Source organism: Suhomyces tanzawaensis, assembly GCF_001661415.1.
Source record: "Suhomyces tanzawaensis NRRL Y-17324 unplaced genomic scaffold CANTAscaffold_3, whole genome shotgun sequence".
Taxonomy (NCBI): Eukaryota; Fungi; Ascomycota; class Pichiomycetes; order Serinales; family Debaryomycetaceae; genus Suhomyces; species Suhomyces tanzawaensis.
The window spans coordinates 19,285-46,139 of record NW_017963638.1 but is presented as its reverse complement, the minus strand read 5'-3'; the positions used below and the strand labels follow the sequence as shown (position 1 = coordinate 46,139).

General features: G+C 45.3%; 12 protein-coding genes across 12 annotated transcripts; 9 read left to right on the top strand and 3 right to left on the bottom strand.

Moving 5' to 3' along the window:
- Positions 1–274: 274 nt before the first annotated feature.
- Positions 275–1,276, top strand: CKA1 (casein kinase 2 catalytic subunit; the record flags this gene model as incomplete). The annotated part of the gene is made up of 1 exon (XM_020209717.1): positions 275–1,276. The coding sequence occupies one exon, from the start codon at positions 275–277 to the stop codon at positions 1,274–1,276; it is 1,002 nt and encodes a 333-aa protein (XP_020064666.1).
- Positions 1,277–2,046: 770 nt separating this feature from the next.
- CPR6 (peptidylprolyl isomerase) lies at positions 2,047–3,156 on the top strand (the record flags this gene model as incomplete). Its single annotated transcript, XM_020209674.1, has 1 exon — positions 2,047–3,156. The coding sequence occupies one exon, from the start codon at positions 2,047–2,049 to the stop codon at positions 3,154–3,156; it is 1,110 nt and encodes a 369-aa protein (XP_020064665.1).
- A 427-nt stretch (positions 3,157–3,583) lies between these two features.
- Positions 3,584–9,322, top strand: RPO21 (DNA-directed RNA polymerase II subunit RPB1). The gene is made up of 4 exons (XM_020206575.1): positions 3,584–4,061; positions 4,117–8,553; positions 8,631–8,804; positions 9,120–9,322. Exons 1-4 carry the CDS (start codon positions 4,011–4,013, stop codon positions 9,261–9,263), a joined length of 4,806 nt encoding a protein of 1,601 aa, XP_020064664.1. The 5' UTR covers positions 3,584–4,010; the 3' UTR covers positions 9,264–9,322.
- Positions 9,323–10,888: 1,566 nt separating this feature from the next.
- Positions 10,889–11,761, top strand: POP3 (Pop3p; the record flags this gene model as incomplete). The annotated part of the gene is made up of 1 exon (XM_020206628.1): positions 10,889–11,761. One exon carries the CDS (start codon positions 10,889–10,891, stop codon positions 11,759–11,761), a length of 873 nt encoding a protein of 290 aa, XP_020064663.1.
- Positions 11,762–11,867: 106 nt separating this feature from the next.
- RFC4 (replication factor C subunit 4) lies at positions 11,868–12,845 on the top strand (the record flags this gene model as incomplete). Its single annotated transcript, XM_020209595.1, has 1 exon — positions 11,868–12,845. One exon carries the CDS (start codon positions 11,868–11,870, stop codon positions 12,843–12,845), a length of 978 nt encoding a protein of 325 aa, XP_020064662.1.
- Positions 12,846–12,990: 145 nt separating this feature from the next.
- Positions 12,991–14,988, bottom strand: VPS52 (Vps52p; the record flags this gene model as incomplete). Its single annotated transcript, XM_020208548.1, has 1 exon — positions 12,991–14,988. One exon carries the CDS (start codon positions 14,986–14,988, stop codon positions 12,991–12,993), a length of 1,998 nt encoding a protein of 665 aa, XP_020064661.1.
- Positions 14,989–15,143: 155 nt separating this feature from the next.
- HMI1 (ATP-dependent 3'-5' DNA helicase) lies at positions 15,144–17,561 on the top strand (the record flags this gene model as incomplete). The annotated part of the gene is made up of 1 exon (XM_020210114.1): positions 15,144–17,561. One exon carries the CDS (start codon positions 15,144–15,146, stop codon positions 17,559–17,561), a length of 2,418 nt encoding a protein of 805 aa, XP_020064660.1.
- Positions 17,562–17,791: 230 nt separating this feature from the next.
- CANTADRAFT_5273 (Zn(II)2Cys6 transcription factor domain-containing protein) lies at positions 17,792–18,442 on the top strand (the record flags this gene model as incomplete). Its single annotated transcript, XM_020210112.1, has 1 exon — positions 17,792–18,442. The coding sequence occupies one exon, from the start codon at positions 17,792–17,794 to the stop codon at positions 18,440–18,442; it is 651 nt and encodes a 216-aa protein (XP_020064659.1).
- Positions 18,443–18,503: 61 nt separating this feature from the next.
- On the bottom strand, positions 18,504–19,895 carry CANTADRAFT_48907 (uncharacterized protein; the record flags this gene model as incomplete). The annotated part of the gene is made up of 2 exons (XM_020209646.1): positions 18,504–18,546; positions 18,601–19,895. The coding sequence occupies 2 exons, from the start codon at positions 19,893–19,895 to the stop codon at positions 18,504–18,506; spliced, it is 1,338 nt and encodes a 445-aa protein (XP_020064658.1).
- Positions 19,896–20,441: 546 nt separating this feature from the next.
- On the top strand, positions 20,442–22,251 carry CANTADRAFT_25507 (uncharacterized protein). Its single transcript, XM_020207445.1, has one exon. The coding sequence runs from the start codon at positions 20,782–20,784 to the stop codon at positions 21,865–21,867; it is 1,086 nt and encodes a 361-aa protein (XP_020064657.1). The 5' UTR covers positions 20,442–20,781; the 3' UTR covers positions 21,868–22,251.
- A 560-nt stretch (positions 22,252–22,811) lies between these two features.
- On the bottom strand, positions 22,812–23,421 carry CANTADRAFT_25506 (uncharacterized protein). The gene has a single exon (XM_020207444.1). The coding sequence runs from the start codon at positions 23,415–23,417 to the stop codon at positions 22,923–22,925; it is 495 nt and encodes a 164-aa protein (XP_020064656.1). The 5' UTR covers positions 23,418–23,421; the 3' UTR covers positions 22,812–22,922.
- A 2,058-nt stretch (positions 23,422–25,479) lies between these two features.
- On the top strand, positions 25,480–26,855 carry CANTADRAFT_99635 (bacterial adhesin; the record flags this gene model as incomplete). The annotated part of the gene is made up of 2 exons (XM_020212019.1): positions 25,480–26,607; positions 26,631–26,855. The coding sequence occupies 2 exons, from the start codon at positions 25,480–25,482 to the stop codon at positions 26,664–26,666; spliced, it is 1,164 nt and encodes a 387-aa protein (XP_020064655.1). The 3' UTR covers positions 26,667–26,855.

The following is a 26,855-nucleotide window of genomic DNA, read 5'->3' as shown; positions in this document are numbered from 1 at the left end:
AACTAAGGGTGAGGGCGTGTGCGACGTATCTTCTAGACATCATTCGGAGGGTCTAGTGGCAGCATCAAACAACCATTCATCCGTGGTAGCCTGCTTTCGTCCTCTCTTCTCCGTACCACTCTCTTCCTAAGCGACCCCCCAGAAATTCCTTCTTTTTCCTCCTTCTGTCGCATCACTCCCGCTCGTCAAGATTAGGTCAGTCCATCGTATCTTTCTGGTTTTCTTTGTCCTTCTCATCAGTGCTTACTGCTTCATCCATTTAACTCATCCACAAATGTCCAGCAACCATCATTCGGTGTCCTCGGTGGCTCGCGTATACACCGACGTGTTATCCACCAAGCCACAGGTTTACTGGGACTACGACGACATAAACATCAAGTGGAACTCCCAGGAGAACTACGAAATCATCAAGAAGCTCGGACGAGGCAAGTACTCCGAGGTGTTCTTGGGCATTGACTTGGCCAAGAAAGACAAGGTGGTTATCAAGGTGTTGAAGCCCGTCAAGAGAAAGAAGATCAAGAGAGAAATCTCCATTTTGAAGAACTTGGTGGGTGGTCCCAACATCATCGAGTTGCTCGACATCGTCAGAGAGCCCCAGTCCAAGACCCCAGGGTTGATTTTCGAACACATCGACAACATAGACTTCAGAACCTTGTACCCAACATTCACTGACTACGACATCAGGTACTACATGTACGAGTTGTTGAAGGCCTTAGACTATTCCCACTCCATGGGAATCATGCATAGAGACGTCAAGCCTCACAACGTCATGATCGATCACGAGAAGAAGTCCTTGAGATTGATAGATTGGGGCTTGGCAGAATACTACCATCCCGGCACCGAATACAACGTGAGAGTGGCATCCAGATATTTCAAGGGTCCAGAATTGTTAGTGGACTTCAGATTGTACGACTATTCATTGGATTTGTGGTCATACGGGTGTATGTTGGCATCCATGGTGTTCATGAAGGAACCTTTTTTCCATGGAAAATCCAACACTGACCAATTGGTTCAAATCGTCAGAGTTTTGGGATCCTCGAGCTTGAACGAGTACCTTGAGAAGTATAGCTTGAAGTTGAGCGAAGAATACGAAGATTTGGGATATTATAATAGAAGACCATGGGAAAGATTCATCAATGAGAATAATAAGCATCTCGTATCCAAGGACTTCCTTGATTTCATTGACAAGTTATTGAGATACGACCATCAAGAAAGATTGACCGCAAAGGAAGCTATGGAGCATAGCTACTTTGACTTGGTCAGAGAAAGAAGTTAGTATGTGTATAATAAGTGACCATATAGGCCTGAGGTCAAGGTAGTAATATAATGGTTGGCAATGAATGCCAAATCAGGACGACTTGATAGAATGTAGCCCGAACAATGGAGCGAGGGACAGTTGATATGAATATATTCTTTCTCAATAATAGCCTAGAAATATTAGAACCAATACGAGGGATCTAACAGATCGTGTAAATATTGTTCTCGTCAGCAACACTGGGGAGAGCAATAGCGACAAGAATTCCCATAAAAAACGCCTGGTCAACACACTGATATTGCATTGGTAGCACTGTAAGGTTTATTCTTGGTGGAAAACATGAATCCGAACAAACCTATCCAGAAATACTACTTTCGTTCCCTGTGAATTCTATGATACCTGTAAAAAGTACTGAAATTTTCCTGATCCAGTGGATATTGCAAGGTTGTGTTGAAATCTATTCACTTGAAATCCTGATATTGTCGCATATCTAGATCTTAACAAGAGATATTTGTCAATAAATTGTAAAATTTTGATAAATTCACGGCAAATTAATCTGGCCTTAAAAGCCAAAGAACACAAGTATCAGCACGTTCACTACTCGCTACCAGCCGGTATCAGGGCCCAATGGCCATGGCCATGGCCAAGGCCCCAACTACAATTACCAATCTGGCGCATTATTGCAAAAAAATACATGCAGGAAAACTTCGATCACTTTCTAGAATCTTACCTGGCCGATTAGTATAAGACTTGCAAAGGAAAGCACCAATTACAACGCCATACTTCATACCATGTCAGCTACACGCTCCAAAGTCTTTTTCGATATAACCGCCAATGGCGAGCCAAAGGGTAGAATCGCCTTTGAATTGTACAACGATGTTGTGCCAAAGACCGCTGAAAACTTCAGGGCGTTAAGTACCGGTGAAAAAGGCGCCAGCAATGTGTCTGGAAAGCCTCTCCACTACAAGGGCTCCAAGTTCCATCGTGTGATCAAGGACTTCATGTGTCAAGGTGGAGACTTCACCCACGGAAGTGGGATTGGTGGCGAGTCCATCTATGGCGAGAAGTTCGAAGATGAGAACTTCAAGCTTCTTCACGACAAACCATTCTTGTTGTCGATGGCCAACGCTGGCCCAAATACCAACGGATCGCAGTTCTTTATCACCACTGTGCCTACTCCCCATTTGAACTCCAAGCACGTTGTGTTCGGTGAAGTGATACAGGGTAAGTCTATTGTGAGACAGTTGGAAAGATGCGAAAAGGGTGCCAGCGATGCTCCTGTCCAGGAGTGGATCATTGCTGACTGTGGTGAGTTGCCAAGTGACTACGTCCCAGAAGCTAGCGCAGGTGTCGACGACGGCACTGGCGATGTCTACGAGGACGTTTTGGGCGACAACGACACCATTGACGTGAACAGCCCCCAATCCGTGTTCACAGCCGTGACTAGCTTGAAGGACATCGGAACCAAATTGTTGAAAGAAGGCAAGCTCGAGTTATCGTTGGCCAAGTACAACAAGGCATCAGGCTTCTTGGAGGAGTACTTTCCTGACGACTTGTCCAAGGAAGACTTGTCGACTTTGTACAGCATCAAGTTGGCCTGCTACTTGAACGCAGCCTTGGTGGGGTTGAAGTTGAAGAACGGCAAGGCCACCATCAAGGCTGCGTCCAGCGCATTGGAGGTGGAGGAGATCGACGACAAATCCAAGGCCAAGGCCCTCTACCGTAAGGGAATGGGCTACTTGCTTGCCAAGGACGAAGAGAGCGCCCAAAAGAACTTGGAGGAGGCGCTTGAAATCCAGCCCAACGACGCTGCCATTCTCCAGGGGTTGAAGGACGTCAAGAACACCATCAAGGTGCGTCGCGAAAAGCAGAAGAAGGCCATGTCCAAGTTCTTCTCTTGATCGGCTCTTCATACATAGATCAAGTGAGTAAATACAACGAAGTTAAGACTACGATCTGTCACGAAGGCAATTTTATTACCAGTTATACTGCTGGGGGATATGGTTTCTCCATCGAGGTCCTTTCAAATACAGCTGTAAGTATAGTAGTCCACTAACTGGTACTTCCAATTCAACTACTGTAAGAGTATATAATTCACCATCTAACTGCTACTACACCACTATTCAACCACTGGAAGTTCCCACCACCAACTGATTATGCCTTCAAAAATACTTTCAGTCCATATACTCAATCCACTGGTATGCATTCCCAAATTTCTAGGACATCCACTAATTGAAACTCCCAACTTCAACTACACCCACTGAAAGTACTACTCCACAATTTACGTAAGCACCAGCCCCACAGTTACGCTACGCTCGCACTCCCCACCAGGTTTGCGGCGCTCCCAGCGTAATTTGCAGTCCGCTTTTTTCCTCTTTTTTTCACGTCGCCACTCACGCTGAAAAATCCAATCCCCAATCAAAACACCCTTTATCGGTATCCTTACCTACAATCCATCACCGATTACCATCCCTAAACATTCCTAGACGTCACGGGTCCTAAGTAGTGTGCTTCAACAGTTATTTAGTTAGGAAAGGTTTAGAGAAACCCCAGCATCAGATACTTTTCCATCAGTCCCAAGTATCAACCAACCCGAGAATTTATCAGCACTCATTTATTTGATTGTTCACCCAGTTAATCCAGCACCATCTGAACGGGGATAGATTTTCATTCATTGTATCATAACTGTTTCATTTCACAAGTAAAATTTTTATAAAAAAAACCAAAAATATAATCGTTGATTAGTTGTATCAATATGAGTCGTCAATTTCCTTATTCCAGCGCACCACTCCGTGCAGTGAAGGAAGTAAGTAACGAGCAGAAGCCCCATGACTTGTCTGGACGAATTACTAACTATTTAGGTTCAATTTGGGTTGTTATCCCCTGAGGAGGTTCGTGCCATATCGGTGGCCAAAATCGAGTACCCCGAGACCATGGATCAAGCCACCAAAAAGCCAAGAGAGGGAGGTTTGAATGATCCAAGATTGGGTTCGATTGACCGTAATTTCAAGTGTCAAACCTGTGGAGAAGACATGGCAGAATGCCCAGGTCATTTCGGTCACATCGAGTTGGCCAAACCAGTGTTCCATATTGGTTTCATTGCCAAGATCAAGAAAGTTTGTGAGTGTGTGTGTATGCATTGTGGTAAATTGTTGTTGGATGAAACCAACTTAGCCATGTCACAGGCAATCAAGATTAGAGACCCTAAAAAGAGATTCAATGCGGTGTGGAATGTGTGTAAAACCAAGATGGTTTGTGAAACCGATAACTCGGAAGAAGAAAATACCGATACCCCCAAAAGAGGTGGCTGTGGTCACACGCAACCCACCATCCGTAGAGATGGTTTGAAATTATGGGGTACCTGGAAGCACAACAAAAACTTTGACGAAAACGATCAACCAGAACGTCGTTTATTGACTCCTTCCGAAATTTTAAACGTTTTGAAACATATAAATTCTGAAGACTGTTTTAGATTGGGTTTTAACGAAGACTATGCTAGACCAGAATGGATGTTGATCACCGTCTTGCCAGTTCCACCACCACCAGTTAGACCTTCTATTGCATTTAACGATACTGCCAGAGGTGAAGATGATTTGACTTTCAAGTTAGCAGATGTTCTTAAAGCCAATATTAATGTCCAAAAATTGGAGATGGATGGTTCTCCTCAGCACGTTATTAGTGAGTTTGAAGCTTTGCTTCAATTCCACGTCGCCACTTATATGGATAACGATATTGCAGGTCAACCACAAGCTCTTCAAAAGACTGGTCGTCCAATCAAGTCCATTAGAGCTAGATTGAAGGGTAAGGAAGGTAGATTGAGAGGTAACTTGATGGGTAAACGTGTGGATTTCTCCGCTCGTACTGTCATTTCAGGTGACCCCAATCTTGACTTGGATCAAGTTGGTGTCCCAATTTCTATTGCAAGAACTTTATCATATCCTGAAGTCGTCACCCCTTACAATATTCATAAGTTGACTGAGTATGTCAGAAACGGTCCTAATGAACACCCAGGTGCCAAATATGTTATAAGAGATACTGGTGATCGTATAGATTTAAGATATAACAAAAGAGCAGGTGACATTGCTTTGCAATACGGCTGGAAGGTTGAACGTCATTTGATGGACGATGATCCAGTGTTGTTCAACCGTCAACCATCTTTGCATAAAATGTCTATGATGGCCCACAGAGTGAAGGTTATGCCTTATTCCACTTTCAGATTGAACTTATCGGTTACTTCTCCTTATAATGCCGATTTCGATGGTGATGAAATGAACTTGCACGTTCCTCAGTCCCCCGAAACCAGAGCAGAATTATCAGAAATTTGTGCAGTTCCATTACAGATTGTTTCACCTCAATCGAATAAACCAGTCATGGGTATTGTGCAAGATACCTTGTGTGGTGTCCGTAAGATGACCTTGCGTGATATTTTCATTGAATATGATCAAGTCATGAACATGTGTTACTGGATCCCTAACTGGGATGGTGTGATTCCTCCACCAGCAGTGATAAAGCCAAAGCCTTTATGGACTGGTAAGCAGTTGTTATCCATGGCTATTCCAAAGGGTATTCACTTGCAAAGATTCGACGGAGGAAAAGACTTATTGAGTCCTACTGACACCGGTATGCTTATTGTTGATGGTGAAATCATGTTTGGTGTGGTTGACAAAAAGACCGTCGGTGCTACCGGTGGTGGTTTAATTCACACCGTCATGAGAGAAAAAGGACCACAAGTTTGTGCCAAATTGTTCAGTGCAATTCAAAAGGTTGTTAACTACTGGTTATTACACAATGGATTTTCTATTGGTATTGGGGATACCATTGCTGATTCAAGTACTATGAACACAGTTACCACTACTATTCAAGAAGCCAAGGACAAGGTGCAAGAGATCATTTTGGCTGCTCAACAGAACAAATTAGAGCCAGAACCAGGTATGACATTAAGAGAATCCTTCGAGCACAATGTTTCTCGTGTTTTGAATCAAGCGCGTGATACTGCTGGTCGTTCCGCTGAAATGAATTTGAAAGACTTGAACAATGTGAAGCAAATGGTGGTTTCAGGTTCTAAGGGTTCTTTTATTAATATTTCTCAAATGTCTGCTTGTGTGGGTCAACAGATTGTGGAAGGTAAGAGAATTCCTTTCGGTTTCGCTGACCGTTCGTTACCTCATTTCACTAAGGATGATTACTCTCCAGAATCTAAGGGCTTCGTCGAAAACTCTTACTTGAGAGGTTTGACACCTCAAGAGTTCTTCTTCCACGCTATGGCTGGTAGAGAAGGTCTTATTGATACCGCTGTCAAGACAGCCGAAACTGGTTACATTCAACGTCGTTTGGTCAAGGCCTTGGAGGACATTATGGTTCACTATGATGGTACCACTAGAAACTCTTTGGGTGATATTATTCAATTCGTCTATGGTGAAGACGGTATTGATGGTACCCAGGTCGAAAAGCAATCCGTTGACACCATTCCAGGTTCAGATGCTAACTTTGAACGTCGTTACCGTATCGACTTGTTAGATCCATCGAAGACAATCTCTGATTCTTTGTTGGAATCTGGTAAAGAGATCAAGGGTGACGTCAAATTGCAAAAGGTTTTGGATGAAGAGTACTCTCAATTGCTTGAGGATCGTGCCTACTTGAGAAATGTTTGCTTTCCTAATGGTGACTTTAGTTGGCCATTACCAGTTAACTTGCGTCGTATTATTCAAAATGCTCAGCAGATTTTCCAAAGTGGCCGTCATAAGGCATCTGATTTGCGCTTGGATGAAATCATTACCGGTGTCCAAGAGCTTTGTACCAAGTTATGGGTTATCCGTGGTGAAACTGAATTACACAAAGAAGCACAAGCTAATGCAACTTTGTTATTCCAGTGTTTGGTTCGTTCCAGACTTGCTACTCGTCGTGTGATCGAAGAGTTCAAGTTGAACAGATCTTCCTTTGAATGGGTTGTTGGTGAAATTGAAGCTCAATTCCAGAAGTCCATTGTCCATCCTGGTGAAATGGTCGGTGTGATTGCTGCTCAATCTATTGGTGAACCTGCCACCCAGATGACTTTGAACACTTTCCATTATGCCGGTGTTTCTTCTAAGAACGTCACTTTGGGTGTTCCTCGTCTTAAGGAAATTCTTAACGTTGCAAAGAACATTAAGACTCCAGCTCTTACCGTCTACTTGAAGACTGACATTGCTGCTGACATTGAAAAGGCTAAGGTTGTCCAATCTGCTATCGAGCACACTAGTTTGAAAAACGTCACATCATCGACTGAAATTTTCTATGACCCAGATCCAAGAACTACTGTTATCGATGAAGATTACGATACCGTTGAGGCCTACTTCGCCATTCCTGATGAAAAGGTTGAAGAATCTATTGAAAAGCAATCTCCATGGTTACTTCGTCTTGAATTGGATCGTGCAAAGATGTTGGATAAGCAATTGACAATGGCTCAAGTTGCCGAGAAGATTTCTGAAAACTTCGGAGAAGATTTGTTCGTTATCTGGTCTGACGATACAGCCGACAAATTGATCATTCGTTGTCGTGTTGTCCGTGATCCTAAATCGTTGGATGAAGATGCTGATGCCGAAGAAGATCAAATTTTGAAGCGTATCGAAGCTCACATGCTTGAGTCCATCTCATTGCGTGGTATTCCAGGTATTACCAGGGTTTTCATGATGCAACATAAGGTGACTGCACCTGATGAGACTGGTGAATATACTCAAGGTAAAGAATGGGTTTTGGAAACCGACGGTGTTAACTTGGCTGATGTTATGGCAGTTCCAGGTGTCGACTCCAGCCGTACTTACTCCAATAACTTTATTGAAATTCTTTCAGTATTAGGTATTGAAGCCACTCGTTCCGCCTTGTTTAAGGAAATTCTTAATGTGCTTTCTTTCGATGGTTCGTATGTTAACTATCGTCATATGGCTTTATTGGTCGATGTTATGACTTCTCGTGGTCACTTGATGGCTATTACCCGTCATGGTATCAACAGATCTGATACTGGTGCATTGATGCGTTGTTCTTTCGAAGAAACTGTTGAAATTTTGCTTGAAGCAGGTTCTGCAGCTGAATTGGATGATTGTCGTGGTATTTCTGAGAACGTCATGTTGGGTCAAATGGCACCATTAGGAACTGGTGCTTTTGATGTTATGGTTGATGACAAGATGTTGCAAACTGCTCCTTCAAACATTGCTGTTGCCAACGGTGATGATTATGCTGATGATGGTGGTGCTACTCCTTACAGAGATTATGACATGGAAGATGATAAAATTCAATTTGAAGAGGGTGCTGGATTCTCACCAATCCACACTGCACCTACTTCAGATGGTGCTGGAGGTCTCACTTCTTACGGTGGTCAACCTACTTCTCCATCTCCAACATCTCCATTCAGTTACGGAGCAACCTCACCCACTTTTGGAGGAGCTACGTCGCCAGGCTATGGTGGTACCTCACCTTCATACTCACCAACCTCCCCATCGTACTCACCAACTTCCCCATCATACTCACCAACTTCACCATCTTATTCACCAACTTCACCATCTTATTCACCAACATCTCCATCATACTCCCCAACCTCCCCATCATACTCCCCAACCTCCCCATCGTACTCCCCAACTTCACCATCATATTCACCAACCTCCCCATCATACTCCCCAACCTCACCATCATACTCCCCAACATCTCCATCATACTCCCCAACCTCCCCATCGTACTCCCCTACTTCCCCATCTTACTCCCCAACCTCCCCATCTTATTCACCAACCTCACCTTCCTACTCACCAACCTCACCATCATACTCACCAACATCTCCATCTTACTCCCCAACCTCCCCATCTTACTCCCCAACCTCTCCATCTTATTCACCAACCTCTCCATCCTACTCACCAACCTCACCATCTTACTCCCCAACTTCCCCATCTTACTCCCCAACATCTCCATCTTACTCACCAACCTCCCCTCAATACTCCCCAGGTTCTCCAGAGTATTCGCCTTCTTCCCCAAAGAAGGATAAGGAAGAGAAGAAGTGATTTACATGGAATGATTGGTAAAATCACTCAATTTTTGTATCTTATTTTACTAAGTATCTTATAAAGCCCTACAAACTTAATAAACAATATCGAAATCGAAACTATTGTAGAAAAATTGGATAGTTCATAATAGCTTTGTTGGACCCAATCTTCATTATTACCAAACAAGGATGAATTATGCTCGCAACGGAAATTCTCCCGAACCTTGAACGATTCATTTGATATTCGAAGATTGGAACTATTAAAAAAAGTGAGTCATCGTAACGAAAAGGATTTTTGATGGTGACCAAAGGAAATATTGATTTGGGTAGAATACAAAAATGCCATTCGCTGGCCAGCAAGATTTTGGTTATTAGTACCGCATATGTGTAGATGCAATCAGATTATTTTGTGTATCGGTCTAATATTTTCCGGCTTATTCACAAGTGACAAGTCTGTGCGTACTAAAGTTAAATTATCGGCTATAGGAGAACGAACAATTATTATTTAAAGATATAGGTTATGAGAAACGACCCCTAGAACCCCTATCATACTTCAAAAGTGTGAAGTAGAGCTCACTTTGTATTCTCCTAGCTGGTAATAACTAATTGTAGTATTAGCTCTAAAATTTTCACTGTCTACATTAGCCTATATTCTCCGAGCAAGTGATTTAAATAGTTTCAATACCGACTGCGAAGTTTGTAAATTATGCCCCCTCATTGAATCATTGAATCTACATAGGACTATCCACGTATTGTTCTCCTAGCATTCGTATATTATGTTTAGTCTTTTATTAGATCTTACTGGTAACCTTATTTAATTATTTATTATTTAACGAAAAATAAAGCATTGCACAGTTGAGTACGGAGATAGGACCAAGTTCCACGCCTTTCTGGTTCTGATGAGCTTTACTTATTTTCAAGGTATGGTTATGCTCTGCTGAGAATATGTAATAAAAATGTGTTCTAGAATACTTTTTCTATGTCAATTGCCAACGACTATACGACCAAATCGTTTTGAGGTCCAACTCTTTGTGGAATGTCACAGCGATCAAAAAATGTTGTATGGGTAATATGATTAATACTCAGTCAAGGTGATCTTTGTTTCAATCATCTACGATACTTGAAGATAATGAGTGGATGCAGTATTGGCTAGATTTAGAACCATAGACTATAATTCAATACGCATGGAAGCGGACTAATTCCTCACAGAGACGACGAGCTGTAAAGAAATTTTTATTCAAAAGATCTATACATCTTCCCTTTATTAAGTGCAAGGTACCTCGGGCATAGTTAAAGCTGAATTTATGCCTCCATCCATCTCTACACTTCAGATATAGTTTTTGCGAACCGGCATGAATCACACACTGGTAGTAATTTCTTCGCGGGCAGTACCAGCGGGCGAGGCTAAATTTCAATAATTCTCCGCAAGTTTATCTACGCAATACATGAACCCAAACTTAACTTCCTCTGGCTATCAAAGAAATCCCGTTCTTCCGTGTCGACTCAATGTTGCCCGTACTCCAGTCCAATCTAATAGCCTGCCTTTACAGTTCAATTGGTGTTAGCGATGAGATTTGTGGTGCGCATCCCAATCAAAAAATCCAATCTCATCGAGTCTTCTCCACACAATGTCAGGCTCAAACAAGAATGGGACCAACAAGAATGGAGGCCTAGAGAAGGGATCCAGTGTTCCTCCCAAGAAGGAAGCGACGGGGTCCTTGAAGGATATGGAGAGAAAGCGTCGTCAGGTGTTTAAACCCGTGCTTGATAACCCTTTCACTCAATCCAGCTTATGGCCCTTCGTGGAGCCCGAGATAGCTGGCACGATTGTGGACTCATTGAGTGCTATCCTCTCAGGGTTGGGATCATACAACAGAACAGTGCAGGAAGCAGCCAGGCTAGACAAAGGGAGCAAACAGACCCCTCCCGAACCGGAAATCAAACAGCACATCACCATCGGTTTCAATTCCACCGTCGAAGCATTGGAGAAGCAGGCTTCCATTCATAGACATCGACTTACTACCAAAAAGCACAAGCCTGGCAAACAGGGACGGTACTTGAAGTATGTGTTTGTGACCAAGTATGACATCACACCAGCCGTTTTGACCAACCATTTTCCAGTTTTGGCGTTCACGGCATCTTCGAGCACGGAAAATAAGGTGAAACTCGTGCAGTTGCCCAGAGGAAGCATGGCAAAGTTGTCGGAGGTTCTTCACATGGAAAACACTGGCATTTTGGGTTTTGAAGCACACATAAAAGAGGCCCAATTTTTGTTCAAATACGTGGATGAGCATATCAAGGACGTAGAAGTACCCTGGTTGGACGGTCTCTTCGACCCAGATAATGGCGACTTCTTCTCGAAGCCGGCGTTGAGTTTCCTCAGCACTTCCGCCCCAATATTGCCCAAAAAGAACGACCAGAAGGCGAAGAAAAAACAGGCCACAACCCTGGAGCCTCCCAAGCCAACGGAGGATAATAAGAAGCAGAAGCCCGACTCCTGAGTCCCCCAGCATGTACCATAACCCCAATATATCTGGATCATACCCGATCACGTGACCCACACGACGCGTATAAAAATTCTATCCTCTGTAGTTTGCAGCACCAACCATGTCCAACTACGCCCTCTCCCTTGAGTTACCCTGGGTGGAAAAGTACCGTCCCCACAAGCTCGACGATATAGTGGGAAATGAAGAAACCATCGAAAGACTCAAGTTGATAGTGCAGGATGGTAATGTCCCCCATATGATCATATCAGGGTTACCAGGTATTGGTAAGACTACCTCCATACATTGTTTAGCATACGAATTGCTTGGGCCTGAACTTTACCAGCAAGCCACCTTGGAGTTGAATGCATCGGATGAAAGAGGTATTGATGTGGTAAGGAATAAAGTCAAGCAATTTGCCCAGACAAAGATCTCGTTACCACCAGGCAGACACAAGATTATCATCTTGGACGAAGCGGACTCCATGACTCCTGGTGCCCAACAGGCATTGAGAAGAACTATGGAAATCTATTCCAATACCACCAGATTTGCATTTGCTTGCAACCAGTCGCTGAAAATCATCGAGCCATTACAGTCTAGATGTGCGATCTTGAGGTACAACAAGTTGGCCGACGACCAGGTTTTGGCTAGGCTCTTGGAGATCACAGAGGCTGAAAAGGTACAGTACAACAGTGAAGGGTTGCAAGCATTGGTGTTCACCGCTGAAGGTGACATGAGACAAGCAATCAACAATTTACAAAGTACCGTGTCAGGTTTCGGGTTTGTCAACGATGTCAACGTCTTTAAAATCGTCGACCAGCCACATCCTTTGGTGATCAAGAAGATCTTATTGAGCTGTACAAATGCCAAAAACATAGATGAAGCCATCGATTTGTTGGACACCTTGTGGAACAAGGGATACTCTGCCATCGATATTGTCACACTGACTTTCAAGGTTGCAAAGACATTGCCAGGTATAAACGAAAGCAAGCGGTTGGATATGATCAAGGAAATTGGATTCGTTCACATGAGAGTTCTTGAAGGTGTCTCAACCTACTTACAATTATGTGGTTTGTTTGCCAAAATATGCGATTTAGCCTAGTCTAATGTATGTAAATCAAATGTAACATAATCAATATTGTACACTTGCTTGATAGATGATCGTAGGATTTTTAACGCATTGTATGAGCTTGAAGAATAGAGCTGACTAAATTCGGTACACAAGGAATGAACTATCCTATTCTTCATCAGTGCTTATAAGCATTGCACAATGTCTCAAAGTGTTGCACCTGCTCCTCGATGATACCCCCAGACTCTGCTTCTTCTTTCTTCTTATTTTCCCCAAGCTCGTTCTTCAAAATGCTAACTACCAAAAAGTAATTGTTGTAGAGGAATATTTCCTTTTCTGTAGTCTTTGTCTTTCCAGTACCAAAGAAATGGTTGCTTAGCTTTGTTAGCAAGTTTTCGAAGTCATTTTTGAGTCTGTTTATCGAAATAAACAATGGTTCTCCTTTGAAATCCTTGTTTCCATCCTTATTATTAGCTAAGGATAATTTCAAAAGACCCAGCACGAACTGAGAAAATTGTTGTGTCACGCCCACTGGGGCTAAATTGGATTCTTTGGTGGTTCTCAAAATAGTTTTCTTCAACGCTTCACAATTTAAATCAATAATCTTGGTGAAGTGTGGCCATAAAATAAGAAGGATTGAGTTCAAATAGTCGTCAAGAATAGGAATATGGAATTCGTTATGCATTAAAGATTGGGAATGTTGGGCCATACGGATCATCAAAAGAATTCCGAATGCGTCACAAGTGCCATGGTTAACCGAGGTCATGTTGGATCTGGCCGCCGTAGCAGATGCGTTGGTGCCTTTATTGGAAACAGGGGCATGAGTGATAAGCCAATTGACGAATTCCCTACCCATCTTGAACACCCCATCAAACATGACGTGGGACCATTCGTGCTTGGTGCTTGAGGTATTGTCATTTGTAGTTTTTGGATGATTGACCTCATCAAACTTTTCACTTCCTTGGTAAAAGAAGTCGACCATGAATAGATATTCCACCACAAGGTTGTCCACCAAAGCGATGGACCACTGGTTGTAGACGAATTCAATCCAGTATGCAAACGGAGTGGTTTCTGCGATCTGGGATGGAATTGCTGCTTGGGGTTCCAATGACTTTCTGTCTTCTAGTATTTGCAATCGTTTGTCAATAGACAGCAAGTAGTCGTTCATGGTGACTTGGTTGGTGGGTCCGTGAGGACTTGCTTTCTGTAAATTGGAGCTGGTGGAGCTGGAGAGCCATCCCTTGAGTCCTGATCCAAATATTCCTTTGTCTTCGTTGCCTGCTCCTCCAAGCACCAAGTTCTGGTCAATGTGACGAACGTTCAAGTTTTCCAACGCATAGATATACTTTGCGAACCGGGTTTGGTAGTACCATCTCATCGTGTAGATATAGGCCTGCTTGAGCTGGCTGGCCAACTCAGCGTGATGGGTCTGCAAGAAGATGTAGGCGTCTCTGATCTGGAGGAGGTTTTGCTGGATGGTCTGGGAGGAAACCTTTGTGGAGGATCTCAAAAGCTTGATCTGGCTGATGATGTAGTCCCTTATACGCTCGATGGCCTTCTGGATCAACAATTGGACACCTGCTTCCAACTGGCGCAATGCCACCGAGTCCTTGTATGCATCGATGAGGGGATTTTGCTCGCTATTCCCATCATGTATTCCTGCGATCAACTGGAGCTTCTCGTTGATGAACTTGATGTTCTCGACCCACTTGGCGTCCACGTCGTCGTGCACGAGCGATCTGACCACCTCTGGCGAGATTATAAGGTCCAAGATGATGGGATTCAAACGGTCAGTGGTGGTTCTGCTGACCGAAGAGTCTGACGAGAGCTGGCTGGATTTCTCGTGAAGCGACACCAAGCTGGACGAGAGGTGGTCAAGCTCGCTGCTGAAACTGGTAAGAATGGTGTCGATAGGTACCAACTTCTGTCTGTGGATGCGGATGCTGTGCTTGTAGTTCTCGTACTTGGAGATCAACCGCACGAGCTCGTCCTGCGAGAGCACAGGGAGGTCGCCTGTGGTGGAAAGCGTGGCGCCAGCACGGAGCAGTTCCAAGAGGCCGTGGCTGGCATGGTCGTTTTGGCCAAAGTACGATATGACAGTGTCGAGTGGGACAAAGGGTGTAGGCTGGGGGGAATCCAACGGAAAGATGGTTTTAAGTTTGTCCAACGCCGACATGGGATAGTGGAGGTGGTGAAGGGTGGTGGACAATGGCGGAGAATTGACGACGCTGTAGAATTGATGCAGTAGAATGGACTGGTTCTTATTGTCTGTTCTCCAGTTTTTCTCACTTTTCAGACACAACCGCAGCAGCTATAGCCAGTGCCAATGCCATGCTAGACCACATAGACGTCCTGGGCCCAATCAGAGGCCCATCACAGGGCCCCCGCGAGCCACTCCAGCGATCTCCCGAAGCAGGCACCTTTCAGACCCTTGAAACACCCCGTTTGCTCGAGGCATCCGATTCGCAACTAGCCATCATCCACCACCCTCCATCACCAAACGAGCTCTTATCGGTCCAAGCAGGCCCTGGAAGTGGCAAGACTTGGACCCTCGTCAACAGAGTGGCCTACATGGTCGAAAAGGGCGGAATTCTACCCGAAGAGATCTTGATTCTATCGATGACAAACCGTGCCGTCAACTCGCTCAGAGATGCGTTGGCAGGGTTGTTGGGCAGTGTACTGGCCCGTGAGATCGAAGTGTGTACTTTCCACTCATGGTGTGCCAACGTGGTGGATCAGTACGAGTCGGTGTACTTTCCTCAGAACCCAAAGCGTCGCCTAATGGACGACCTCAGCTGGCGAAACTTCTCCAACATCTTCCTGGGCAAAACCATCGGCATTAACGGCAAGACGTTGAAGGGGAATTTGACGGCATTTACCCTCGAACGAATCCTCAACGAAATCAAGAGCGGGGAGTCCGACATCGCTACCGCATCCACGAAGCACAACGTCAGTCCCGAGTACTTGGATGAGCTCTTGCAATTCTTGACCAAGAACGGCATCATGCGCTACCAGGACTTCTTGATAAATGCCTTGGCCATCATGAAAAAGTCGGTGGCTGACCATAACTTGATTCCACGGGTGCACAACTACAAAATGGTGTTGGTGGACGAGTTTCAAGACATGCATTTCCTGTTGATGTCTGCCGTCAAGGAAATCGTCCACTATCCCACTGAAGGGCAGGCCCAGGGAACTCTCAAGCATTTGACACTCGCCGGAGACAAGCATCAGTGCATCTATGAGTTTTTGGGATCCAAACCCGATATAGACTTGGCCACTGAATTCCCAAAATATCACATCACCCACAAAACCATCGAGGAGACCTTCCGCTTGACGCCAGAGATCTTGGATGCCTCTCGCAATGTGGCATTGGGGTCCAATGGGTTGTTGAACCAGTCGGATGTGGCCCTCAAGTCCAACCGAGATCCGCTTTACAAACCCATCACCTATGATCCAGCGACAAGATTCAGCGAATACGAGTTTGTTCTCAAGGAAACGTCCAGGCTTATCCTCGAGCTGGGTGGTCTTTTCAAGCTCTCGGATATTTTGGTGTTGGGACGTGCCAACAAGGATGTGGAAGAATTCCAGTCGTATGCTGAAAAGTTCGGATTCCATTGCAACAAGTTCACCCTGACGGTTCCCTGGGTCAAGGGAAAGACACACATCTTCCTTGACATGCTTAATGTGATCCACAACGGTACAGGCTCTGAATTGAACTGGTTGTGCCTTATTTTGTTACTAGACAAAAAGGTCGGTTCTCGACTTCGGGTGTCGAAATTGTTCAACTTGTTCAATGTCTCGAAATTGCCCCAGCTGGCCCCAGGGAGCAGCAACGGCGGGATGGAGGCGTTCTTGCGGGAAGAAGTAGAGAATTTTGGGGTTTCGGTGTCGAAGAAACAAAAGAGCCTTTCCACCATTTACAAAATGCCCGAGCACAAAGAAACGGTTCGGTCGTTGCAAAAATTACTAGTGTCGGTGGACAAAGAAAGGCAGTTTCTTGCCCACAGCCAGACCCCAACCCGGGTCTTGGAGAGCTTGTCGCGGATGGCGGTGGAGCTGGGATTGGTGCACCATCTAAATCTGGCGGACCCTGTCCTCCACGGCTCCACCACCCTCCACCAGCAAATGGCCCAGGCCGCAAAAAAGTTGGAATTTGACATCTGCTCGTTTTTTGACTCATTGTGCCATGCCCACGAAAATTACGTTTCGGAGCCAGGCAGCGAGCTGTTCCTCGACCACTTTTTGCATTCGTACAACGACGACGTCCCCACTACCGACGACACTAGCATCAACGTGTCCACCGTGCACACAGCCAAGGGCCTCGAGTTCCCGGTGGTGTTTGTGCTCGGGACGTCTGCCAGCCACACCTCGTACTGGCGAGGGTGTGTCGATCTCCACGCCTCGGCCGACCCGCAAATTGCACGCCTCTTCTATGTGGCCTGCACCAGGGCCAGCCAGTTTTTGTACGTGGGATGCACCACCAACAGCGACCGTTTCACGGGAGAGGTACCGCAAATGGCTAGGCTAGTTCCGCAGGTGGCCGGAGCATTGGCTAGAAAATTACCCTCTGCTGGTGCTGTCGACAAAGGCACCCAGCTCTTCGCCAGGCTCTACCAGGCGCCGTCCACTGCAAACAAAGGGCCCAGTTTTGGGCCCCGAGCTAATTTTAGAAGAGCCATGTCGTTTCGCTCGTCGCCATTGGTCGCCGTTTTACTGCGCAAAATTGGGGCTATCTTATCGCGCATTTGAAATCGGAGTTTCCTGACGGGGTAGCAAATCCTCGCAGCGACGCCTATACCGGCCCTGAAAAAAGAAAATATCGTAATTATTGCGAATAATGGCACCGAGTCAGCCGTTGGCATATTAACCTGGGGCCCGCACTCGGGTCGAAATCACACTCGTATCCAGTTTGTGAAAGACAAACGGCGTGGTACCAGATAGCATTTCGTGTGGGGCAGGCCTCTCTAAACGCAGCCACCATGGACCCGAGAGTGTCGCACGCACACTTCGAAGTCCCCGACAAAGAGTACCCAGGGATGCTCAAGCACTTGAGCGAGTTCCAGGTCAAGTTGGCCAAATCAGTGGCCATTGGCGTGGTCTCGGCTGGTACCGAGGACCCCCTGGGGCCGTCCATCACCGTGTTCAAACGCAAAAACTTGAAAAAATTCAGACGAAAGGACCACCCCCATAACATCTACGACCACAATTCCAACTCGCCGCTCGATTTGAACGAGTACGGCAAGTCGACAGTCAGCTGTATTCGCTGCCGCAAGCTCAAGAAGAAGTGCACCCGTTCTGTGCCTGAATGCTCCAACTGCATGTCGTCAGACGAGCTCTGTGTGTATGTGCCCCGCAAGTCGAAGCACAAGGACAAGTTGACGGTGCGGACGGGTTCCACCGGAAGCTTGCCAGAGATCTCCCAATCAGAGTGGGATTTTGACAAGAAAAAGCCAACCCACAAGAGGCTATCTTTGCCCTTGATCCAAAGCGGTCTGGTCAAGCGAGAGTTCGACCCCGTACAACACTACAACCCCCAGGACAATTCCAAGCTGGCCACCCCCGAGGAAACAAACTACTATTATGGAACAAAACGAAATCTGGCACACGATTTTGCAATTATACTAAATTAACGAGACACACTATGGTTGACCCTTTATAGACGAAATTATTTATTTAATGATACACGCGTATTTAAGCCAACTTCGAAAGCAAGCTCATAACATCCGCAGACGAGCTTGCAGAACTATCCTCGTTGCTCGATTCCGAAGCCGCAAAGTTATCTCCCAACGACGGATCGTAGCCTCCATCGTCATCGGTGACACTGTCATGCTCGTGTTTCAACTCCAAGTCGTCTTTATGGTGTTGCTCAAACTCACTTGACACCTCAAACTCGTCCTCGCCATCATCGTTGTTATCGTAATCAATTGCGTCGGTAACATTGGCTACCTCTGAATCATCACGGTCAAATTCTTTGACTTCTATATCCTCAGAAAACGCTACCCTCTTGGAAGGAGTCGAGCCTCCTGAAGGGGTTTGAGACGCTCTTCTCTTTCGAGTTGGCTCCTCTTTAACTTCTTCGGCTGAATTATTAGCCTTATCGTCGTCGTCGTCATCGTCGCTTTCGTAGGTAGGTAATATATCATCGTCATCATCATCTGCATTTGGTTCATCTGCATTATCGTTGTCATAACTTGGGGATGGCTCCTCGTCTTCCTTCTTTGAAGCACTGCTATCTTCATTCAAGATACTCTGCAACTCTTCTCTGGTACTGTATAATCTATTTAATTTATCATTGATGATCAGCACTTTGGTGTCGTCCGTCTTACAACCCTCCGAAATGACGTTGGACAAACTCTCAAGTTGCTTGGCGATTTGTTTCTTTATACTCTTGAGTTCTTCAATGTTGACTATGGATAACTTGCTCAACTTCTCCAACATGTTCAATTTGGAGATGTACACCTTGGGCGAAGGAAGTTTGTCCGACTTCGAGGGGTCCTGAGGCAAGTAGGTCTTGGATTGAATTCCAAATTGAGTCAAGTTCGCTTGACTTATATCATTCAAGCGATTCAATGAAATTATAAGCTCGTTCAAGTGTTTTAACTCTGGCACTATTTCTCCAGATGCTCCTGCTTTGGCTTGCGCAGGCTCATCAATCTTTCCACCACTGGTCTTCACAGATTCGACGGCATCTCTCATTTTTTGGATGTCAGAATTGTTGAACACCGATCTCTCTTGCCACACATTGATCAAACGGTCCAACTTTGGTCTAATTCCCGCATCTAATGTGCCGTAAGTCTTTCTGATTACGTTGGGTAATATAAGGGCAAATTCATCGATAAACTCTTGCTTTCTCTTTCTCTTGGCTCTCTGAACCACGTCGTTACATAAGTATAACAAACACAATTTCTTTGCCGAGGCAGACGATGTTGGTGGAACTGTCAAGATGTAGTCCGACCATATTTTGGCACATTCTTTACTATGTCTGTGATGGAAGAACACCCACTGAGATATGGAAACAATAGATTCTTGCGTGTCTTGCAAGACAGACAACTTCTTGGTGAAGCTTTCCTTCGAAAATGACATTATTCAGGTATTGTGGTAGTTGAAACAGCCAATTGCCAACAGTGGAAAACTTTGAAAATTACGTCGACTGAGACAATGATTCACAAATATATCTCACAGTTTCCAACAGCAGAAGGATCTATGGGTCGAATGCGGATGTCGGATCGGCGTATGATCAATTCAACCACGGGTGACGAAGGAGGTTGATTGTGTTGATTAGTTTGTGGGACGCCATCTGTTATTCGCAAAACTAGTATGTCTCGGGTTGTATGCAGTACATGTCCTCTGTGGCACGCTAATGATAGGGTGTAATTATTACAGCCCCGGGCACTTAATTCGAGCATCAACTATGAAGTAAAGTTGATTGGATGTAGTACAACACTGGATGAAGTGATGTATGGGTTTTCACGTTCGTTTTCTATCTTTCCTTTTATGTACTAATGTGAAATTGTGAAAAGTTGCGAATTTTTGAAATTTATCCAAAAACGAAAAAATGGTATAAGGAATTATTGAATGAATTAAAATGCTGCTATGGAATTAAATTAAAGAGTACACTTATAGTCATTGATGCAATATTCAAAACACCCACCTATAAGTATCATGGCAACTCTGTGCTGAGTTTCCAGGGAACTCTTCCGAGGCAATAAGCACGCACACTATAAAAAACGGCCACTTTATGGAAGTTACAGATGATACCCAAGGTAGCCAAATTAGCATCTGTTACTTTTGACTCAAGCACCCTTCCACCCCTGTTCTTGTCTTTGTAGTCTAGAGTCTTCCTTCTCGAAGTAAACTCCACGATAGTCTCCACGATTGTCCCCACGCACCCACAGTATGACGCGTGGAAAAAACGAAATCATCACCATCTGAAACAACAACACCAGAAGACAATCAATCCACACATAAAATGGGGCCCAAGACACGTAAGACAACACAGAAGAAACACGAGGGACAGGAGTCAGCCAGTGATTCCAAAGCACCAGCAACAAAGGGCAAATCAAAGGACTCAAACGGTGCCAAGGAGGTCAAAGAGAGAACCTCAAGGAGATTATCATCGAGGTTCTCGGAGGAGGCCGACTCATCTACTCCTAATACAAAGAGAAAGATAACCAGTACAGTGCCTCAGGGAGCGCCAAACGCATCTAGCAGTGTGAGCAAAAAGCTCAAGTCCAATCCGATCGTGACCGAGCAGGACATCATCAAATCCAATAATAGTCAAGAGTTGGTCGAATTCATCAACTCGCTCGTGAATACCAAGCAGGACGAGGTCTTCACCAAGTACCAGCAGAAAGTGCAGTCACAGTTGGAGTCTGACCACGAACTCATCGAGGAGTTGAATTCTACTGTGATAGAGAAACAAGCAATAATAGACAATTTGATCAAAGAGCTTGAAGAAGCCAAGAAAGTGAAATACCCAAAGCTCTTGAGCACAAACTCTACCGTTCTAGACATTAATGATACCAATGGTACGAAAGACCAGGTGTATCAATCACCAATCAGAAAGAAGAAGGTCAAGAGAATCGATGGAATGGACACCGAGGAATCTTCCTCACATTTGATAAACCAAGACCAGTTATCGAAGGAGTTGGAAAACATAGGATTTACTTTGGATATGTTGGAGTTGTTAACTGGACTCAGAATTACCAACTTTCAGGAGGATGGGACAAGGTATTACTTCGATGTTAAGCAAACTTCAACTTCCTCGAATTCATCGACTGAAAGCATATTTATCAACTATAGGTTAGTGATATCCAAAACTTTCGAGTCTACAGCCGAAATAAATTATATTCCCACGTTTTTGGAAGCATTAGAGGATGATTTTGAACAAGACGAGGATGATTCCATACTAGAAATCGATTTAATCCGGAACGCAAATTATTTGAAGAGGATATTGCCAGAATACTTGTGCGAAAACTTGTCCTTTCCGTACAACACGCTTTCTCAATTCTACGGCAAGGTGAATAGGGCGTTGAATAAAAGAGCAAGGAACTAGACTGACGCGAAGCAACATTTGTTGACGTTAGATGTTGCATCGCCTCATGGCAAAAATTCAGCTTTTCAGAATCGTCAAAAGTGAGCCCAGACGTGTGGCCCAATGCACGGCTAGCCAGGCGCGAGCCACGTAGCATGAGGACTCTTGCATTTTCACACCGAGCTCTGATGCAACAGGGTATACCTTAAGGAATCATGCATTTTTGCATAGACCAAATACTTAAGAGGACATGCAGTTCTACAGGACTCGTCTACATTGATGTTACGCAGGGTACGCAAGGAATAGGAGGAGTGGTTTAAGGTAGGAACTTAGGAACGTACATAGGCACTTTTGTGCAAGCATGGGAATAAGAAAAAGAAGTAGTAAGAAAACCCGACAGTTCAAGAGATTTACACATTTGTAGGGTCCTCCATGCGTCATGGAACCATCGCTAGTCTCGGACAAATGCATGAGAAGGAGCTATCACAGTATAGAGTATTCCTTGGCCGAGATTTCATGAAAACGCAGGATGCATAGCTCTGCCCCGTTTCTTGCGCGACAGAGCTACCAACCGCATTCTACATGAGGCGAGGGGATGTGGCTAACAAATTTGTCAAAGCTACAAATCATGCGTCCTTGAGGCAAGACGTTTGCTTGCCATGGTAGATGGTTGTGGGCGAATGAAGCAATTTAGAGTTTAGTAGCACCAAGTCGTCGTATTCTGAGCCCTAAAATCTGGCCAGGGATCGATTTTTTGCTTTCAAATACGAGGCCGAAAAAACTTGGAACTAGATGTAACATTAATTACCGATTAATGATAAGGCAAACCCTTTAATCTAATAGACAATACAAAGGGGCAGTTCCTGAAATATTATCGATACGAGAAATGGCACCACTTTTTCCTATTGGACTAGCCGTCTAAACCCTGAATGCAGGTTATCGCCGACTATACTGCGCGGAACAGGATGGTTCGATAATATTACAATTGGCGGTATCATACATAAGAATTAAATATTAGTGAAATTTTATGTGCAGGGGTCAACTGGGGGGCTAGGGCGCACTCAGGCACAGCTTGTCTATTGGATAATTTCAAGCTTGCCATCCGCGTTTTTGACGACCTTCAAGGCCTTCAAGAGTTCCTTGATATCTTGAGAGCTCTCTTGGGATACCTTTTTGATGACCTTGTATAAGTTTTGTTCCTTCTTGGGCTTGAGGTAGTCGGTTAAAGTTTGGGACTTGGCTTTCTTGGAAGAAGTCTTACTGGCCTTTTCAGACTTTTCAGACTTTTCAGCCTTTTCAGCCTTTTCAACCTTTTCAACCTTCTTCTCAACCACCTTGGTGGTTTGCTCTACCTTAGGTTTGGGCGGCTGCTTCTTTGGGCCCTTGTATAGAGCTTTTTCGTATTTTTCAGCTTCGGATATGCAGCTGGTGTGCTGTCTGTAGTCGGTTCCCAGGAAAGTTACGGAGCAGTCGATACAGGTGAAGTAGGCACCATAGCACCTCTGGGTATGTTGGTCCAACTTCTTCTTTATCACGGTGTCATTGCACACCTCACACGAGAACGAAACCATGGTAGATGCCCTCCGATACTATGAGGGCCATTTCGAAAAAGACTGTCTGATGCGATGCGATGAGCCAGAGTATTACGTAATCGACCGAATTTTTCGCCGAAGTTGCTGGAGCGATAAAAATTTCAGCCCCTGGCTACGAACCGAGGTAGGTGTGTACATTGCAGCGGAAGCACGGAAACAAGGTTTCCGATAGAATCATCCCACAGTGAAATGAGGCTTGGGAATAGTTTAAGATAAGTGTACAGGTACGCCTTATGCCGGAAGAAGACTGTGGAACAGAATACACGAGATCGAGTACATACAATGCCAAACAATACCCTACTACACTCTACAATGCTTTTCCAACCTCTTTAATTGTCTCCTTCGGAGGGTACAGGCGGCGATGGCGTTATCTATCAGCCGGCAGTGATTGGCGATGGCAGCTCGTATATTGTATTTTGATTATAACTAGACATTAGTCTGAAATCGAACCGTTTATTGGTGCGGCCAGTGCGTCATATCATGCACAAGGACTGTAAAAGGGTCATGCCTCAGGCACGTGGACACTTGTTCCTGTGTCTATGTCCAAGCCGGACGGCAAGCGAGTGCGAGTGGCGGCGGCCGTAGGGCATCAATTCTTACCTCGGCTCGATGCTTATACATGATGCACACCTCTGGTTTGTAAGTCTATTCCATGATGCCATTACACATACATGCTAATTACAATTCATTGCTTGAGATTCCCTAGCTCTCCTGATCCCATGCAGTTACTAGTCAATTGTTAACCGCGAGGACAATGTACGCCAAATGATAGTTAGACTTCTTCCTCGACATAAACTTTATTCTTTAACCCCTCATAGAATCGATTTAACCCACTCTACTGACTAGATCTTTAGATTCGAAAACAATTGATTTTTTTTTCGTAATGCGTCATTAGTCCGACACAATACCAGTCACCATGCCCCACAACCACCGCATGCTTACCACACCAACCAATATTTTTTCGGGTCGTGCTTCTGGAACCCATCAGGTGGATGCCCGCAACGGATAGGCATGCGGGTGTTATTCTTAGGTCATTTAGTCGTGGAGTGCCTATAAACTTCTTGACATTAGACTTTAGGCTCTTGACGCCACCTAGTCTGTTTTTACACACGGCATACGGTGTGAGCCCCGCTCGTATTGGGAAGTACTTGGCCGAAGGGATGAGTACTCAGGGTCCAATCGTTCAGTGTGTAGTAAGTGTGAAGGGTCCCTGAAATAGCTGGACCTTTACGAAAATCCCTGTGGACTATCACATGGGGAATGGTCAGCATTAGTAATTCTGATTTGTTATACGACAAGAAATATGTACGGTCTTGACCCTGCTTTAGCGCTTGTATTTCAAATGAAATTAGCACCTTTTTGGTGCGAGTGTCGGGTGCGACTTCCTGCAGACCACGGCCCAACTTCAGGGCTGTTCCAGAGGACCCGAATTGCTCAAGCTACACCCCAAGAAAATCGGGACAATGGCATGGAGACAGTGCTCGCTTCGTGCTGCTACCCCAATAGTAACACCATAGCAAACACCCCGGCAACGACGGATCTCGCGGCCACCAACCTCACCAGGTGTCGACAATTATTATTTTCGTTTCTTACCCGCAGGATCGTAAAACCCATCGTCTGTGGGCATGCCTCGGCAATAGGTGCAATTGAAGGTGCACAAAAATAGATATTTTTTTTTTGGAGTTCCAGTGTGCACGCCTCCTGACGAAGTTGCAAAATATTAACTGACTAGTCATGGCTCCGTGCCGTTCGCCTGTACAAGCGATACGCATCTTGCAGCACCGCCTATTAGGAACACTTGGGCGGGACCTTTGCTTCATGCAATGCGCAGGCATTTACTCGCCATCAGTAATGGTGCATCTTTCATTTAGTCCGCCCCCATTGAGCCCATGCTTTTAATCTGGAGTTAGCATGATGGTTATGCAGCGCCAAATGGCTGCCGCTGATGGCGGCCGTTTCATTGCCTTTTCCAGGCCATGCCAAAGCATTATTTAAACTCAGCAACTCCCCTTCCTTTATTCCTTCATCACCATCATCTCCAATGAAGTTGCTCAATATTGTGGCTGTTGCCGGTGCCCTCGCGGTTGCCGCAGGCAAACAAGTATCGGGAGTGTTCACTAGCTTTGATTCCCTCAAGTATCAAAAGGGTGCCAACTACCCAAACATTACTCCAGCAACCCCTAGTTGGGTTGCAACTCTCAGCTGGAGCTTGGACGCCGCCAAGGTGGCTCCAGGCGACACTTTCACCCTTACCTTGCCTTGTGTTTTCAAGTTCACCACTGACTCCAACACCATCAACTTGCAAGCCGATGGTGCCACCTATGCCACCTGTACCTTGACCGGCGGTGAGATCTTGGTGCCTTACTCTTCCATGCAGTGTACTGTTACCAACCAGATCAGCAATGTCAACCTGGCTGACGGTACTGTTTACTTCCCACTCACCTTCAGCGTGGGTGGCTCTGCTAACCTGGCCGATCTCCAGAACGCTAACTGTTTCACTGCTGGTACCAACACCGTCACCTTCAAGGACGGCGACAAGGCCCTCTCCACCACTGTCGACTTCAATGGCGGCTCCTCCAACAACCAGGGCATCGACTCCTTGAACTACAACCTCAAGGTGCTTCCTAGCATCAACACCTACCAACACTACGCTTTGGCTGGTAACTGTCCCGACGGTTACTCCTCGGGTACCCTTGGTATTTCGGGTGTGAATGCGGTAATCGACTGCAGCTCGGTTCACGCAGGTATCACCAACGATATCAACGCTTGGTACTACCCTAAGAGCTCGTCCTCCGACTTCCAATTCCAAGCAAGCTGCTCCTCCAACCAGTACACCATCACCTACAGCAACATTCCTGCTGGCTACCGTCCTTTCATCGATTTCCTCTCCACCAACCCAGGAGTAAGTCTCAGAACTGTCTACACCGATACCTTCACCTGTAAGAACGGTAGAAGAACAAACGATGGTTTGACCAGAACCTGGGGTTCCTACAATAATGGTGGAACTGGTTCCAACGGTAACGTCGTGAAGATCGTCACACTGACTTGGACTGGTACTACTACCGGAATCACAACCTTGCCTTTCTCCACCGGCCCAGGAAACACCCAAACTGTTGTTGTTGAAGTGCCAGTTCCAACCACCACTGTTACCAGCACTTGGACTGGACTGGTCCCTACTACCATTACCCACAGTGCTCCTCCAGGTCAAACCGCTACTGTCATCGTTGAAGTTCCTGTACCTGTTGTGACTAAGACTACCCCATGGACTGGTACTTTTACATCTACTACCACTGCCACTGGTTCAGATGGTACCAATACTGTGATCATTGAAACTCCTGTCCCTGCTACTACTTACACTACCCCATGGACTGGCTCTTTCACCACTACCGTCACTAGAACCGGAACTGGAACCAACAC